The sequence below is a fragment of the Rattus rattus genome, chromosome 8 (genome assembly GCF_011064425.1).
Source record: "Rattus rattus isolate New Zealand chromosome 8, Rrattus_CSIRO_v1, whole genome shotgun sequence".
In the NCBI taxonomy this organism is placed as follows: Eukaryota; Metazoa; Chordata; class Mammalia; order Rodentia; family Muridae; genus Rattus; species Rattus rattus.
Genome location: NC_046161.1, coordinates 96,688,453 through 96,706,742, shown reverse-complemented (window position 1 = coordinate 96,706,742; position 18,290 = coordinate 96,688,453). Strand labels below are relative to the sequence as shown.

General features: G+C 42.2%; 1 protein-coding gene across 9 annotated transcripts; it reads right to left on the bottom strand.

Annotated features, from left to right (window-relative positions):
- Positions 1-85: 85 nt before the first annotated feature.
- On the bottom strand, positions 86-17,228 carry Aste1 (asteroid homolog 1). Of its 9 annotated transcripts, none has more exons than XM_032910428.1 (5): positions 14,326-15,918; positions 10,551-10,761; positions 8,725-8,920; positions 6,911-7,147; positions 86-254 (listed from the first exon to the last, which is right to left on the bottom strand). In XM_032910428.1, the coding sequence occupies exons 1-5, from the start codon at positions 15,832-15,834 to the stop codon at positions 236-238; spliced, it is 2,172 nt and encodes a 723-aa protein (XP_032766319.1). In that variant the 5' UTR covers positions 15,835-15,918; the 3' UTR covers positions 86-235. The 9 variants fall into 9 exon arrangements, with proteins under 9 accessions (XP_032766319.1, XP_032766321.1, XP_032766327.1 ...); XM_032910430.1 differs by lacking the exon at positions 86-254 and adding an exon at positions 17,036-17,228 and having other exon boundaries at positions 6,703-7,147; positions 14,326-15,639; XM_032910436.1 differs by lacking the exon at positions 86-254 and having other exon boundaries at positions 6,703-7,147; positions 8,725-8,916; positions 10,547-10,761; positions 14,326-15,386; positions 15,479-15,919.
- Between the last annotated feature and the right edge of the window lie 1,062 nt (positions 17,229-18,290).

Here is an 18,290-nt window from a genome sequence, read left to right as displayed (position 1 = left end):
TGACTTCCCAGTTAGTATTGTTACTATTACACTTATAACTGTAGATGCCGAATTGTAAAGTTTTATAGTCTTGAAAAAATATGTAATACAGACCCAGAGTTCAGTTCTCCAAATCCTATTAGTGCAGATTAGGACGGGCCATCCAAGGGTTAGGCTCCACTCAGTCTCCTCGGCCTAGGACTTCCCGCTGGCTGCTCCCTCTGATTTTTCCTTCCATGAGGACTACTTCTTTAAGTTATTTGATTGCATAGGAGGTAAACATCAAAGAAGAAAAGAGATGATCTTGAGATAAATTCACCAGTCAGGTAGATAACTCTCAAATGCTAAAAGATGAGCAGAGGTGTGCTGGACACTGTGCCATCCTGAGGGGAAGGAACAGTGAAGTCCTACAGCCCAGGGAGCAGCCTCCCTTAGAATATAGTTTTCCAGCTGCATCAACTTTCTGCGTGAGGACAGGACATGCTGTTTACCACATCTTACACTCACTCACCATTCCGCTACAATGGCAGTTCTTCAGAAATTGCTTTAAATTTGGATCTCTCTGTGTAGTGTGTAAGTAAATTGAGTTCTGTTGAGACTTAAAATGGTTTCTCACTGAAATGAATTGGTAACAGTAGTAACTGTCCCATTTGTGAATTAATTAACATTACACTGCTTTTCCGCCTCTGTCCTGGGGATTTCTGTGCAGCTTATTTGGCTCCCAATGACTCATCCAAGAAAGGAGATGAATTGATTATATTTTCACCTAAATTTTATTTAGTCCCTGAGTGTACTGGGAATACAATGACATTCTTGCCCTTCCTCACTTCTTGAACAGGAAAAGCAGATGATAAAACTGTTAAAAAGCTATTTTATCAGTGTTACAGTGATCTTTGTATATTTATTTAGAAAGTATATATATTAAAATAACTATAGCACACAGTTGGCTTTGGCATTTGAAAATCTTTGCAGTGGCTTTTAGACTAACCTCTGTGATCTGAATAAATAGCAAGTGGTGTGTGTGCATTACAGTAAGATACAGACTGTTAATCCCATTTGGTCTGTGGCAGAACAGCCACACATCCTGATTGTCAGTTGGCTGACGTGACTGCTGACTTCGTTAGACTCAGGTTTGATGGCCTGACTTCGGTTTGTAGTTGTCAGAGCTGGTTATTGCTGATAATAGATGAGGGCTGATCTAGCAGACAGTTTTTTGTAAACATTGTTATAGTGTTAGGTCTATAAATACGTATCCTGCTCTAGGAAGCTTTTAGTTCTCACACTGGAGTCCAGTTTGAGATACACCATCTAAAATACTACAGTGAATGGAGGAGAGAAATGACTTTGTGGGAGGAAGTTGTCAAAGACCCTTCCTAGGACTAGTAGCATTTAACTAAGTCCTTCAGTAGTGAAGCTCTAGCCAAAAGGCAGTGAGCCTTTGCCCCTGAACAGCAGGGTGTTCACAGAGGGCTTGGTGGGAAGTAGAAGGAACATCGAAGCCCACAGCATTTCTGTTGGCAAGGCTGTGGGTGTCTGAAGCAGCTAGTAGTTGGGCTGGAGATGGGGACGGCAGAAGAGTTTAACTGTGGCATGCTGGAAGGTAAGGATTTTGAGCTGCTGAGACAGTAAGTAACACAAGCTGAGGAGGTCTTAGTGAGACTCAGGCTCATTGGAAATGAGAAGCTCATGGTATCTTTGGGGTTTACAGAAACAACTAATAAAGGGAGTGGGCTGGTGAGAAGGCTCTGTGGGCAAAGGAGCTTGCCTTGCTTCTCTACTCCTGAAGAACAACCCACATGCTGGAAAGAGGGCCAACTTCCAAAGATGTTTTCTGACCCCCTCGCATGCCCCTGTGCTCATGTGCATACTCATATACAAGTAATAAATAAATGTAACAGAGCTCAACTTGACAGAAAGGAATGGAAGATGTTTGACACAGTTAACAATCAGCAAACAGACAGGTAGATACATTAAAAAGGTAGCACTAGGAACCTTGTAGTTTCCTTTGCTCCAGAGCTTTCAAATGGAGTCTTGTAAGGCCATCAACTAGAACACTGATCTGAACCATCGCCTTTTTTTGGTATTTGTAGTTAGATTCTCAGTAGGTGAGCGGGACAGAATGAGTGAATGAATGAATGCGTGACTATGAATCAGAGAGCCCTATATAGTTGGCGGTGTGATGGGCATATGGGACTAACATTAGAGAGCACCGATGTGCTTTGACAATGAGTTGTGGCAGGAAAATAGAGCTCTGTTTCTTGTTATGGCCACGCCCTTTTGCCCCCCCTCACAGCGCTGCAGCACTATGTTCAGTCTTGGGACAGTGTTCATTAACTTTAGTTTTACAGATTTCTCCTGTATTTTAAGAAACCAGCAGAAACAGATGGCTATAGTTGGCTGGAAAGGGGAAGGTGTACATTTGTGATGGTTCTGTTGTCAAGGGAAAAGATTGTTATTATATTGAGGGGGCAGGATATAAGGTTTCATATTCTAGAAAATCTTAGAAATTCAAATCCAAGTCACCTTCGTTGATAATCCTAGCCAGAAGTTAGGCAAAACAACTTTTATTGGATGGTTTATTTTTAGCATCAGAACTCTGACAAAATGCTTGTTTTAGAAACACTTTTAAAAAAATACATTCTAATGCTTTCCTGTTGGAAAGTGAGCAGTGGCATTTTGATGCCATCTCTTGGCCATAAAAAATGCTGTGCCTTGCCCAGTTAGCTCCTGTTTGTTAAGTCTACATGTCCTAGTCAGAGTATGGATGAGGCCAGCGAGCGAGGCCTGTAAGCCATTATTCAGGAAGCCATACGGGACAGGTTATGATTACATGGCTGGTTGTGTAGAGATAGTGTAAGGGAAGATGTGAGAAGCTGCTTCTCACACAGGCATGTGTTCTGTGGAGACCAGAGATTATCCTCAGCTGTCATTCCTCACTTGGTCTAACGGTCCCTCACTGACTCAGAGCTCACGAAGAAGGCTACAATGGCCAACTAGTGAACTCAGGGGTCTGCTTCTCTGCACCTTCCCATGTGTGAAATTGTAAGCAAACATAGTATGGCTGGCTTTGTGTATGTATGTGCACCTTAACTGTGTATGCAACTCTCCATGCGTTTTGTTGAGGCCAGGGTTGACATGGGAGACCTTCTGCTGTCATGCTCCCTTTTTTTGGGGACAGGTTCTTTGAGTCTCGAGTTCACTGGCTAACCCCGAGTCCCCCAGGATCTACTTGCCTTCACTTTCTGAGCACCAGAGTTACACCTGTACAGCCGTGCTCCACTTTCATATGGGTTCTGGGGAACTTCGGTCTTCACACATGTGCACCATGCACTTTCTTCACTGAGCCATCTCCCCAGCTTGCATTTGTCTGCTGACACTGTGGGAGTCTGGATGCTAGCAGACCTACAGTACTCTGTCCCTAGAAACCTAGGTTTGGGGATGTTCCTATTCCTAGATTTCGGCTCTTCCTTTTTAATGTTTACCTTTTTGAGACCAGGCAAGAGGGTATTAAAAGAATGTTTTTAATAAAAACATGGGGATCTGGGAATTGAATAGATTCTTAGGCTTTCAGACAAGCTGTTGCCTCAACCTAGTATCTACATTGTTTTTTAATAGCAAATTCATCTGCTGACATTGTATATAATCCAAATTACATGCATTTGACCATTGTTTCTATCATGACTTCAACATGACAACTTTAAATTCCTGTAACAATTCTCACATTGGCCTTCTCAACCATCTCTGATTATTTATTTATTTTTTTGGTTCTTTTTTTTCGGAGTGGGGACCGAACCCAGGGCCTTGCGCTTCCTAGGCAAGCGCTCTACCACTGAGCTAAATCCCCAACCCCATCTCTGATTATCTTGACTGCCTTTGCAGAATCTGCCCTTAGCTCTCACAGCCCTGCTTACCTCATGGTGCCCTTTTCTACTGCTTGGCACTCACCTTTTGTTCCTTGCTTTGCTCTTTTGCATGTACAGGTGTCACAGTAATGGGTATTTAATCACAGTTTAGTGCCAGGCAAGGCTTACCATGTTGGAATATGGGTACTAAACACCTACAGGCACATTATTTTGACTTCATTCAGTCATTTGGAGTAGCAATTCTATTTCACAGGCAGCACAACTGAGATGGAATCATTGACTCTTTGTTTTTATGAACAAAAAGGTAAGGCCATGTAGGTAGTAAAGGTCTTCTAAAAGTATAATTAAATTAGGAATTCAAGTTGAAATACTAAGGTTCATGTGAGTCCTTTTTTTCCATGACCAACTGGCCCAGAAAAGGTTAGAGATTATATTTACATATGAGTGAACGTTCAAGGTCTTGGTTATTGAAAATAACTTGCAAAAAATACATATCCAGTATAATTTTACCACCGCTAAATACAGAGCATGATTCTATTACAGTAAATGGTTTTCTCTCTCCAGTTTTACCCCAAGATTTAATCATCTTAGCTGTCCAGAACTCCTTTTGTTACTTGAACTACTAATTGAAGATTGACGTGTCCAAAGCCTCAGGTGAGATTTTATTTGCTAGAATGGAATCAGAAAGAGCACATCTTGATTGAAAACACAGGATAGTAGACTTTGGAAATGTGGAACTCACCGCACTCTGCTTACTGAGGTTTCTTGTTGCCTCCTAGACCTGTGTTTTTTTTTTTTTAATCTTAAAAGGTTAGTGAGACAAAGGAAATTAGAAGGAGGAAAAGAAAGGCCAGGCCAAAAGTCACATGTAGTGACTCTTCCTCTGATTTGCCTCTTGGTGACTTCTGTCTCAGTATGCAGCAGTCAAGTCTGGTGTTCGTATTTGGCAGAGTGTGGATAAAATGCTCTCATTATCTCAGTGTGTGCCTTTCCCCAAGCAGCTTAAGCAAGTGTGGCTCTTGGGAGTCGAGTGTCTTTACTGTCTGCTGAAGCCTGCTAGGTAGATAACCTGTGGGGTGCCCTCAGCCAGGTAACTGAAAAGCCACCTACCTCCCTTCCCTCCAGTAACTGGCTGGGGCCATTTTTATTTAACTAATAGTTTTAAATTGGGGAACAAAGTGTGCACAACAAAAACTGGTATACATAAGAAATCAGTAGACTTGGGACAAGTAGATCTTGGGGTAGAGAATTTAGCATTTGAATACACAGCAGCACCAGATCAACAAGAAAATTGCCAACTGTTAAGAACTACAGATGGGCTGGCTCAGCCATCATTAAGATGAGTGGTTAGGAACCACAGCTGTGCAAGTTCGGCTACACTTTGGGACGTGACCCACTGTGCTCATCCCACTTGCTCATTCTTGCTTACCTGAGCGAGCTTCATAACTAGGCAGCTCCTTTATGAACTTTTTGCTTATTAGTAATTTTAAAATAGGACCTCTCGAACATTGTGGATTCTTAAGACAAAGCTTAAAATGTTACCCGAGGTGACCTCAAACTTCCAATCTTCCTGTCTCAGCCCACTGATTTCTGGATTATAGGGATGTGTCATCACACCCTATAGTTTTGGCTATAGGAAGATACACATTTTCACAACCACTAAATAGGAAGTGTTTTATCTGCTATTTTCTAACCTAATTGATCTATAGAATGCTGGCTAGTAGCTAAGGGTTCACCTTAGTAGAATGCTTGCTTAGCACAGCAAAATCAAAGTGAAGTGTTGGAGTCCTTCTCAAAACCCAGCATGTGGAAGACTTGTAGTCTAGTATTCATCTCAGATTTCCATTTCTCTTCTGCTCTAGATGATCAGCTCAGAATGCTGTTTATGTTTGGGGCTGTTAACAGTCACAACATGCTCTAAGACATGTATTTAACATTCACAACACGCTCTAAGACATGTACTTAACAGTCACAACACGCTCTAAGACATGTACTTAACAGTCACAACACGCTCTAAGACATGTATTTAACAGTCACAACACGCTCTAAGACATGTATTTAACAGTCACAACACGCTCTATGACATGTATTTAACAGTCACAACACGCTCTAAGACATGTACTTAACAGTCACAACACGCTCTAAGACATGTATTTAACAGTCACAACACGCTCTAAGACATGTATTTAACAGTCACAGCACACTCTATGACATGTATTTAACAGTTACACATGCTCTAAGACATGTATTTAACAGTCACAACACGCTCTAAGACATGTATTTAACAGTCACAGCACACTCTAAGACATGTATTTAACAGTCACAACACGCTCTAAGACATGTATTTAACAGTTACAACACACTATGACATGTATTTAACAGTTACAACACACTCTATGACATGTATTTAATAGTTACAACATGCTCTAAGACATGTATTTAACAACCATGTGTAGGCTAACTTACCACATTTCTAACTTTCTCTCAGAAACTCCTGACTTTTTTTATGACACAGACTTTTAAAACTCAAAAACAAACAAACAAACAACCCCTAAAACCTTTTTTAATAAAATGATTATTACTGGATTTTATGGCAAATTATTATGAATATAGTTGGTTGTTAGTGTAACATAAAGGCTAGAAAATATTACCATTTGCTGAAGAGAACCATGAGGAGTAAAAGCACACTGAAGAAACGCAGATGATTCAGAGCCAGTGAGATGGCTCAGGAGGTGCGGGTACTGAATATGATCCCTGAGGCCCACATGGCAGGATCAGAACCAACTCTCACAAGTTCTCTGACTGCTACACAAGTACCATGGCTCTCTGTCCCCAACACACATACAGATAGATACAGACATTTCTTAAATCAGGTTGTATTAAAAGTACAGTATAAAATATCTTAGAATTCAGAATATCTCAAAATAGGTTAGTCCTAAAGAAAATTAGCTTCGAGGGAGGTAAGAGACATTTGTGTACTACACACTGTTTATTCAAGCTCTGCGTTCTCTACATGTTCCTCCGAGCTTTCAAGCACTAACAGACTAAACCGGTTGCTTCTGTCATACCAGTGCTTGGTGTCTGAAGTGGTTCCCAGGCTGGCAATCTTCTTCTTCTGCCTCCTTTTTTTTGATTTTGATGTAGCTTTTGGTAAAAACAGTTCAGCTGGGGCATACGATCTTGTGGCACTGAACAGATGTTCATAAAGTTGCCTTGCCTCAGGACATATGCTCAGGAGGCTTTCTGCAGAACAAGATGCTAGCAGTTGCTGGCAGAGTCTGTGGACCAGGCTTCCATTGTACAACCTGTTGAGTGGGAGAACATGATTTAAAAGCATCAGATTGGTGCAGTCGGACAACCCAGATGAACACTGTAGCATATGCAAACACTGAGCTTGCTGCTTCTAGAGAATCATCATATCACTTACTGGAACCGAGAAGCTAAAGGGATTACCTTGGCTGGTGACAAAAAGCCTTGTGATGATGCTAGCCTGGGGCTGAACAGGCTTCCAAGAAAAGGAATTTAAGACAAACCAAAAAGGCAGCGCTTAATACAATATAAAAAATTCTAATGGCATCATCTGTATGGTCATTCATTTGGAATAAAATTCCCACTACACAAATGTAAAATGAGATTAACTAGAACCCCTAAATTCAGTATGACTCATGGCCATAACTGATCGATCCGGTAAACTTTGGCTACCAGTATATATAGGATTTATTTAACGAATATAAAATCAGCATTTGAGTAGTCTTGATGGGGTTGGGGATTTAGCTCAGTGGTAGAGCGCTTGCCTAGCATGCGCAAGGCCCTGAGTTCAGTCCCCAGCTCGATAAAAAAAAAAAAAAAAAAAAAGAAAAGAGAAGTCTTGATTATGCTGAGATGCAACAGTAATCTTATAGAAAACATTAGAACAAACCCAAGTGATCTGAAAGTCAGTCCTGCTTTGTTGTGAAGGAACTGTGGCACGCCATACCCAGAGAGGGGTCTGTTAAGAATTAACAGATTTTATCAAAATTATCAAAGGAAAGGGAGAAAACAGACCAAAGGGCAAAAGCCAGTTTATCACTCTTGGTGGAGGGTTTTTGTGTTATCTCAGATATGAGGTCCAGAGAAACATTAACAAAAGTAAGGCTGGGTTTATAGCTCAGTGGGCGAATGTTTACCTGACATGCATAAAGCCCTGGTTCAGTCCCTAGTGCCACAAAAGCAAGCATAAGTTTACAGTGCCACGCATCTTCACTCATTAGATATGCCAAGCTCTGGAGCTCATGCTTGAAGAGTACACATGGACTATCGATGGAGCTTGTATACGATCTTAAATCCTGTTTTCTAGCCATTGCCTTCTATCTTTCTTTCCCCCTAGTACTCCTGGATAGACAATTACCAAGATGACTAACCCATTCTCATTATCACTTTTCCAGGGGACCGTGTCTATCTGAGTTAAACTCTGGCATACAGGCTTAGCTCCCTTCTTCCTATACTGCCTGACAAGACAGAATCCACGGGAAAGTGAATAGAGATTTTGTTTTGGTTTATTGCATCTTTGCATGGAGTAGGCCTTTGATAACTATGAGCTAATACCAAATGGTAAGAAAAATACACACACACGCACACACGCACACACACGCACACACACACACACACACACACCAGTAACAAAATGTACCTAGGGGTAAAGTAGGAGAAAAATATACTAACAATTTTAAAAAAATTCGAAACTGGAAGTATTTCCCTTGCCTCCTGAGTTTTAGCTATAAGAGTTTCTGAGATGGAGCATAGTAACACTGATTATTTTTAAAGCACCTTGTTTTAACCCTTAAACTATGTTTGAAATCTTTGTATTGTTCCCATCTGAACTAATGCTTCCCACGGTGCTTACCAAGTTAGGTTTGGCTCTGGCAGAGGAGTGGACAGCAGCTGATTGAGATACAAGCCCATCTGGAGACAGGACTGCCACTGACAGAAGACGTGGGCTGTGTCTAAATCCAATCTGGGACCCGGCCGCATGGCTGCCTTCACCTGTTGTAATTCTTCATACAACATCTTGGCACCACCTCTCCGTGGATCTTCACTATCTACGTAAAACAACCCAAAGGCAGCGTTTCCAGACACTGCATCAGTTTGCCCTTCCCCACATTCCATCATCAAAGCCACAAAGACAGTGTGAAAACTGGTCGCTTTTCTTTTCTGGTTTCATAAATGTCTTCCATACACTGAAGGTCCCTTTTGACTTTATTCAACCCAAAGTTACTGATTTTTCCTTAAAATAAGATCTCTCCCACAGTATGCTACCTGACCTTAAACAAGTCTGTATGTACATTGTCTAGGATCCGAGTCTATGAAAATAATGACACTAAACACCATTCTCTCTTCACTGTTCTTACTGCTCATTACTGTCACCAGCACACTTGTTTAAAGACAGCTCATAGGTCCAGCGCACATTTTGCCTGTTTTACAGGAGGAAAACAACTATGAATCGTTTGACAAATGCATTGCTTCTCTATGTAAGAGAAGGGGCAGAAGCAACAACCTGAAGAAATGCAGCTTCTGCAAGTTTGAGCAGAAGTGCACAAAATAACATTGGGACCAACTCCAAAGTAATAAAAAGGAGGCCCACCTTTCACAAATAGCGGGAAGCAAGGCACTGAGCCTGCCTGGGTGCGGGGTCCACATTTCCTAAAAGAAAACAAACAGACATGCCCCTTCTATAGGACTCACGTAAAATCTTAATGGACTCATGCTATGGGAATGTCTATATTTCTTAAAACAACATAGCTTCAAACTGTTCTTAAAGCCATGGGCCTGACTCACGTGTTAATTGTTATATATACCAATGGTCCGGTCCCTCTGATAGCTTCTATCAGATAAGCTTGAGTACTAGAGATGTTTTGAGTCCATGGTATTTCATTCTTAGAGAATTCACCAGGCTAGGGCTATCTAGAACTATTGCCACGGTGAGAATGTTTTGTCTCTATACACAGTGTCATGTGCCCACACAAGGTTGCCACGTGCTTGAATTATGACTACTACAAAAAGCTCAGATTTCTATTTGATTTTAACTTAAAATAGCCACATGTAGCTGTGGCTAACAGCTATCATGTTAGAACTGTTATATAGTGACAGTCTTTTAAGGAGAAAGGTGTAATAAAGAACTAACATGTTCCAATGTTTCATTTATTTTACCTAATATTTAAATGCAAACAAAACTCACTCAGATTATTATTTAGTGGAAACGTGTTTTTATTATTTTCTATCATTACATATTGAAACTTAATAGCCTTAAAGAAAAATAGAAACCAATGAGCAAGAATGCGAGTGGTTGGAAATGCTGCGAGATTTCATGTCTGGAAAAGTTGAGTAAGTTTACTGTGCTGCTGTTGGTGATGGGTTAGCAGAATGAACTACAGAGTACAACCGGCGGCACTGCCCCACCTCACAAACTGCAGCAGCAGGTACCTCAGAGCAGACGGACTTAGGCAGCACTAGCACATGCCAGCTCTGTATCTGAAGCCAAGCTCCTGGCACTAAGTCCAGTTACTAAGAACATAACTATTAGGAACATTGACGAAGGGCATTTTGGCACCGTCATATTCACATCTAAGTTCTGCTGTCATGAGGGTCGATTGTTTTTTGTTTGTGTGAGTTCTTGAGGACGTACAGTTTATACACAACTTGACAGAACACTCCTGGGTTTCTAGGACCTACCAGGGCTGTTGATGATGGCATGCAAGGGCTCCCTCAGCATCCCCAGCAGTAGGGCCTGCAGATGATGGAGCTTTGCCTTGGCCTCTGTGGACTGCAACCAGTAACAAGTCACAGCAATGGGCAACTTCAGAGAAGTAGGGATGGACTCCAGGACAACCTGTTTGACCTTCAGGGCTTCTAACAGAAGCATCTGCCGTCTAGACAAGGGGAGCTGAAAACATCAAACAGTCTGCAAATTAGGGTACTGTTTAATAACGTGAGATTTAACAGCTGTGGAACTTAATGTTTGGATTTTTGAAAGAATGTCCCCTGTATACCGTCTAAACATTCTTTCCTTGTGTTTCTGCCTCCTCCCTCTGTAAAGGCAGGCAGCATATTCAGTACATACATCTCTTAGGAAACTTGCTAGAAATTCAGCGCTGAGGTCTTGACCCCTTCATTTTGATTGAGAACTTGCATTTGAACCAGAGCCCACATACTCCATAAAGGTCTACACGAAGCCTGCCCTTACCTGCTAGTGTAGATTAGGTTACACGTTCAGATGCACTAACTGATCACCTCCACAAAATAAATTACAAATCCCTGTTGCATGTGGCTGCTTGTGAGTGAGGAACACATTCAAGGCAGGCAATGACTCCCTGTACTGTGCCTGCAGTCCACAGTCCACTTACTTCCCCACTCTTTACATTAGAAGGGACTTCAAACGTAAGCTGAAAAGGAAACAGCCATGAGAGCTTTGAGCTGCTTGTTGAATTTTACTTGAATGAATCTCAAGATGTACCTCACAGGCCACACTTTGATAAACGTTTAAGAAAAGAGTTGTCCTCCTAGTGTTTCTATGCAGTTAGGGAAATATCCCCCAAACCCCCCGGTTGGAGAGGATGAGACAAGGGGCTACATTCTCACCACGTAACAGGCGGTAGTATGGTGTGGCTGACTGATGAAGAGAAATGTTAACTCAAACCCAAACATCATACTTGATGAAATAGTTACATCACTGATGTCTGAGGCCTCTGAATAGTACACTGACTAAAGAGTTTCTGTAATTTAATGTTGTTAGAAAATTTTCTAATTAGAAGCAAGCAAAGTTCTTCCTAGTATAGCAACAACCTGTCCTAGAAGTAGGCCTCACATGTTAAGTAAAACCACACCTAAACTTCAAGTTATACCTTCTATGAACAAAGCAGTTTGGGATTTCACACCAGAGTTTCTGCCCTCAGTAACTGTGGCTTTGGGTTAGTTCCTGAGGGTTTTCCTAGTCTGATCATCTGTAAAATGAACCTTATGTGTTGGAGTGGCACAAGATGTTTTCTTCAACTCCTCAGTCCTCAGTGCCTTCTCTCCCCGGCCCAGATAGGACCATAACATTTGGTTTTGGTGGGAATTAAATGAGCCAATTTGTAAGTCACACAGCTGAAAGTATTACTTCTGCATCCTGCTAAAAGCAGGAATGATCACAAAGTTCCTGTACTTGAACCTGCATTTGTGTCTGGAAATACATTTGCACCTGGCATCACTTAGAATTACGGGCTAATTAGAGCTTAAAAGCATTGAGCTGAGAACTGATTAACACATGCCAAAGGCAAGCCAAATGATACACTGTGGTGCAAAGTGTATGAAAATTTCCTCCAAATACAACTAAATGCTGGGAACACGTTATCACTCATCAAGGAATACCATCAGCTTGCTACGTCTCATCGATTGGATTGGATTGCAGAGGGGAAAACGTGGCCTGATTCCCTATCTCACACCCCGCTCCTTCTGGACAGAGTGTGTAGATGTGGAAGAAAAACTTAATTGTTTTCATGATCTTGGGAGTAGGTAGTAATTTCCAAAACAGATCATAACAAGGTAACCATAAGTAATCAAGATTTAAATGACTACACTAAAATTGTTTACTAAAATATACTACAGTGAAAATTAGAATGGGAGGTCCTGGCCACAAATCAAAACAAATGATCAGTAGGCAAGAAGCCCAGAATGACAGGCAAAATACTGAATAAAGACTTCACATAGAATATCCAAACGGCTAACGAGCATAATGAGCAAGTCATTAGAGAAATGGAAAATTGCCTACCCAAGTGACTAAGATGATCTTTGCACACAAGAACAGCCAGAATATTTCCCAGGCTCGTAAACTCTAGTACTGACAAAGACAGGGGAAAAAGCACTGTCCTGCGCTGCTGGTGGGAATGAATGGTAGTGAGTCCACTGTCAAGATGTTTTGGCAGGACTTGACTGCTAAGCACGGTGTCCCTCTCTTCTGTCCCAGCAATTCCACATTATGTGCAAGAGAAACATGTTCTTATTAACATAGATGTGTGCCACCATGATCATGGAAGTAGAACAGCACAACTGAAAACAATCCAGCAGAAAGTCATCTATGGCATGTTCATTCCCACAATGCAATGGTCTTACAGCAGAGAGAAAAGAATGAGTTATGAGTCTCATAAGTACACTGCATAAGAGATTCCTGGTGGAAAAGTACAGATTGGATCCAGGGGAGAAGACTTTTTTTTTTTTTTAACTGAAACTCTGCTTTCTTTGAAACATAAACCATAGCAAAACAAAAACAAAAACTCCCCTTTGAAATACAAAATTCAATGGTTTTATCAATTTACAAGCTTCCACAGCCATTATTAATTCCAGAACATTCTCATCACTCTCTGAAGATGAGTAACTCTTAGTAGTTACTTCCTAATGCCAAGGATGCTTCTGACACCCACTTAGGAATCTCCTTACCTTGCGTCTATGCTGTCACTAGTAGAGAGGCTAAAAATGCGCACTGGGCATTCTGGGTCACACAGTTCTCTACTGTGGGGTGCCAATCTGCATTCTAAGAAGCTTAGTGGCATCCTTGCCTTACCCAACTAGATCCCAGGAGCAACTCCACCTTTCCCAGTTCATAGGAAGTGAAAATCATTATCATGTTTCCTTGGGGAATAAAGTGGAGGCAAGGAAGGTTTGATCATCCCTATAGGAAAAATGGCTGCTGTCCTTAATCCTCAAGTTAGCTGGCACCAATGACCTGAGTCTAAGAATAAACATTTAGTTGGAGCTAAACAAACATCCAACTGGCATTACCACTGACTTTATAAATTCATTTACATTTAATTTGTATGTTTAATTGAATTCTCACAAAGTTTCATATCTGTTGTTCTTAATATATTTACATATAATCAGAAGCAAAGGCAACACCGGGATCCCCAAGGACATTTTCTTCCTTGAAATGACAGCTGATCTTACTGTTACTCAGACTTAAGCAACACTAAGGTAGGCTAAGTCATGCTCTTAAGGACCGGTTTAATAAGTCAACATGATCCTACAAGCCCAAAGCATAAAAGGAGGGCCTCATTAATAAAAACAAAACCTGTAGACGGATGGACACATCAGTACTAATCTTAACTGAACCCTGATCTAAGATGCTGTTATGACCACATCAAGTGCCTATGTGCACAATTCTTTTATAGTTCAACACCCCACCCCCATTGTTTTTAAAATTACATACTCCTAGATGGGATCAGTATAGTATATTAACTACAAAGGAAACAGCTTACTTTAGAACTCTGGAAATAGCATATTTAGTACTAAGTGCTAGGTTTGAGTTAGTACTGACACTAGCTAAGTATGAGATTACCTAGTTCACTGGAGGTCTAGCCTTCACACACAACATGAAGGCATGATGGCAACCAACGTCTTATATTAAGAGAGACAGCACATATGAAGGCAACTTATAAAGAAATTTCTAAGAATTTTATTAGTCTTACAAACTTACCTCAGCCAATTTGCTCAAGTCACAGTGATCCTTGAGCAGTTGTTTCACATAAACAGTTGATGTTTTGATATTTGTTTTAATTCTTTCCACTTCATTGAAAGCCAGAAGCTGGGAAGGCAATGTATTCTGAGATTTATCTTCTGGATGTGATGGGGCATTCAAAAGGAGTCCATAGATGATTTGCCGGATGGGCTGAGATACTCTGTGGGCATTTGGTTGCTGCATATTTTCTACTTGTGTATGAAGAAAGGTCCTTCGGAGCACCAAAGCATCACTGATGAAAGGTGGTAGCTGGGCTTTGGCCAGAGCTGCTAGTACCCACCCTGGTAAACCCAGATTCAAGGCATCTGTACAGATGTAAGTCCCATACTGGAAAAAATCCTGCAGCTTCACCTGGGACTGCTGGTACTCTTCCATAGAACAGCAGAGAAGTTCCTGAACAGTCTCTCGACTCTTTTTGGGGAGAGACTTTAGAACGTTATCTAGTGCTTCCGTGGGGTCATCAAAATTAGACAACCAGTTCAGAAGTCCCAGAACTCGGTGATATCTCCTCCCCTTAGAACTAAAGGGTAGACGTACTTTACTTATGAATGTCTCCATGATGGGCAGATTAACATGGTCGTTCCCACATAGCACCGCAAAGAGAGGCAGTAGAGCCTTGTTCATGTTGTTGAAGTAATGGCAGAATGCATCAAGGGAAAAGCTTTTGGCAGGAATATAGTAATCTTGTGTATCCTTAATAGTGTTCAGATTTCTCCACTGAAAGCTATTCAGCGGGCAAAACCCACTTTTTAGGTCAAAAATGCAAAAGTCACTATCTGATGATAGCACAGGACAATTCCAGTGATTGGCAAGTGTCATAATGTCCCGATCTGCTTCTGAAAAGCTCTGGACAAAACAGACCTTAAGCCTGATCAAAACCTGTATGAACACTTCTCGGATGAGTAAGGGACACACATTCCCACCCCCACCAACAGAAAGGGAATGGGCTGCTTGGATCTTCTCTCTAGCTCGATCCTTCAAAGTTGTCAGCTTTTTATCTGTAATGTCACATCCTCCATCTAATACAACATACGGGCAAATATGACAAGCAAACAGTGATTCAAAGAATTTCTGTACAACATCTGCAAACGAATCATAGTCCCCTCCATACCTGAGCTCCAAGTTCGAATTGAAGCAAAGTCGGTGGAAAAGAGAATAGCCATCAATGATAATTTTTGTGTCCCGCAATTTCAAATCAACGAAGAATTCATTACTATAATCTTCCACAAAACTCATAAGTCCCCGGATACCCATGGTGACTGGCAGAACCCCCTGTTGAAACAATGAGAAAACCAATTTCAATCGATGGTCCTTTGGATGGCTCTTCTCGGTTGTCAATTTGAGTATATCTAGAATCAACCAAGACCCGAGGTGCTGGCTAGCCCACTGAGGGCCTTTTCTTGATTGGATTATTGGAGGTGGAAGACACACCTTAAATCTAGGCCACACCTTCTCATGGCAGCACATATAGAGATAATGGAAGCTCTTGCTCTTTGTCAGCTTGCTCTAACTCTCTCTGGCAACTCCATTCCTTCACTGGCATTAAAGCCTACTTCATAATTCTACTGGATACCGAAGATCAGCTGAGACATCCACTCTCATGGAACGAGTAACTATTAGATTCTTGGACTTTCTGTCAAAAGACAGCCATTGTTGGACCAGTTGGACCACAGATTTAAAGCCACTCTAATAAATCCAGTGTATTGCTACTATCAGTTCTGTTTCTCTAGAGAATTCTAATATAGTACTTACAGGGGCGCCAAGTCATTGCATCGACCAAAAATGAGACATGCTTTTGAAACAAAACTATATTGGCTGTCAACATACCTAACCGAACATTTTATTCTTGTACAGTACAGGACACAAACTCAGTTTCATGGGGTTTGGTCTTTGGTTAATGATGGAGGCTACTCCTAGCCTTATAGGAACCTACAGATTTTGCTACTGAAGTTATGTTTCCGTTTTACAACACTGAGTATGTGTTTGGTGAGGGTCAAGGCAAAAAGTCCTAAACTATAACAATGGCAACCTTTATCAATGTCCTAAGTCCCAGCATAGACACATAATGACCCAACTTTTCTTTCTTATGGATAAGTAGACCCTTGTTACAGGTCTTGAGTATACCGTACACTAGATAACAGTCTGAGCTAAGGAGAAACCCAGCTTTATGCTTCTACGATGCTAAGTATGCAATTTCAACCTCAGTATTCTTTACAACCCCCTATTCTGGCCTATCTGGCTAACAACTCGTAGGATTGGGATTACTGGTTTTCCCTGTCGCCTCAGACTGCAAATGCAGCTTAGCACGATGCTATTGCCAGCCTCGTGAGAGTTCTGTCAATCTTGGAATTTTTGCATTTTGATTTTTTGGGAGGATACCACATAAAAATGCATCCTCCTGAACATTTTGGTTTTGGTGTCAGCTTACATTATTGCGCCTGATTTTTATCTCACCTCAGATCCACCTCCGCCAACATGTCAACACTTTAATTCTGAATCGTCATGTCTTGTGGTCTCGGCGAACTCATTGTAAACTAATGACTTGACCTTTAACGGAGTAGCTCAAGGAATACAAGCAGAGGGGAGGGGGAAGGTGTGCAAAAAGTAGTGTCTAATTCCTCAACCCCAGATCTTCCTATCCCAAGCTGCCCCTGCCCTCCGGACCCACCTGCTGCTGCTTCCTCCCGGCGGCCGGCTTATTTCCCCAGCAGCAGGTAGGAGCTGGGGAGAATCGGCAGATCCGCAGATGCGTGGAAGACCTCGAGCGGAAACAGGAAGTGCCAGAAACGACGTCACCGGGAAGCCTGGCTCGGAGAAGCAGAGGGCTCTTCCTGGAGGGGAAAGTACTTTCGTGCCGGGTGGTGGTAACTTGGTGTAGAAGCTTGAGCCATGCGTCTCACAGCTGGCGGCCGCCTCCTCGGGGAAGCTCGTTCTGCCCCGCCCGCTCCGCCCGCCCCGCCCTCCTCTCTTCACCCCACCTCATAGGGTCCCAGGCGCCTCTGCTTGGCTTGAGCGCCGAACGTCGACTTCCCAGCAGTCCCCGCGCCGTCTCCGTGGCGACGATGTTAAACAACCACACCGGTCCAAGCTGTGAGCTTCAGGCTGAGGCTTGGCGGGGCGCCGCCAACTGGGGACCTGTGAAGGTAATGGAAGTGGATCTCAGGCCACTAGGTCCCTTAGTCCCCACCCCGATCTCATTCCCCTTCGGGAGACTAAGCGCCCTGCACCTCAATATACATTTACCCGCTCTGCGAAAAATCTAAGGTTTATTTGTTGAAGAGACAAGGAAGCATTTCGTTTTACCTCAGGGTTAGAGTTTACTGCTCAGGTCAGATTTAGCAGAACCCCAGGCAAAACAGCTTCCTAGTTTTTGTTGTTGTTGTTTTGTTTTATTTTTTTTAACAATAGACATAAACCACTTCAGTTCCCACCCGCGGTAAACACTCGGCTTTCTCTTTGCTTGCCCCAGCGGGATGGGTCGTTTATTCCAGGGATGGTTAGCACAAAGTGGGCATCTCTCTGCTTTCTTCAAATTCCCATTCTGTTTTCTTTCCTTTACTTGGGTCACATTTGGTGTGCCGGACCTTTCTTTGCTCTCTAAACGTTTACTGATACACCTACTGTATCTCAGGCCCCAGGGGCACAAATATAGCCCATGTTCCCAGCACCCAAGTCCATCCACTGCCCTAGGTTCAGATCCAGGCTGCAGTGTATATGCAGTCCATGGTTGCCAACAGAGATGAGGGTGACAGAGCTGAGTCCGTGAGATTGGCCTGGAGGAGCTGCTCACACACTGCTGGGTTTATCACTCCATTACAAATAGGAGCTTCAGGCCCTCCATCTTGAGTTCAGCCCTTCACTAAATGGGGACTTTAATCACCTCTCCACATTGAGAATTATTATTAGTGACCTGAAAGGCTGGG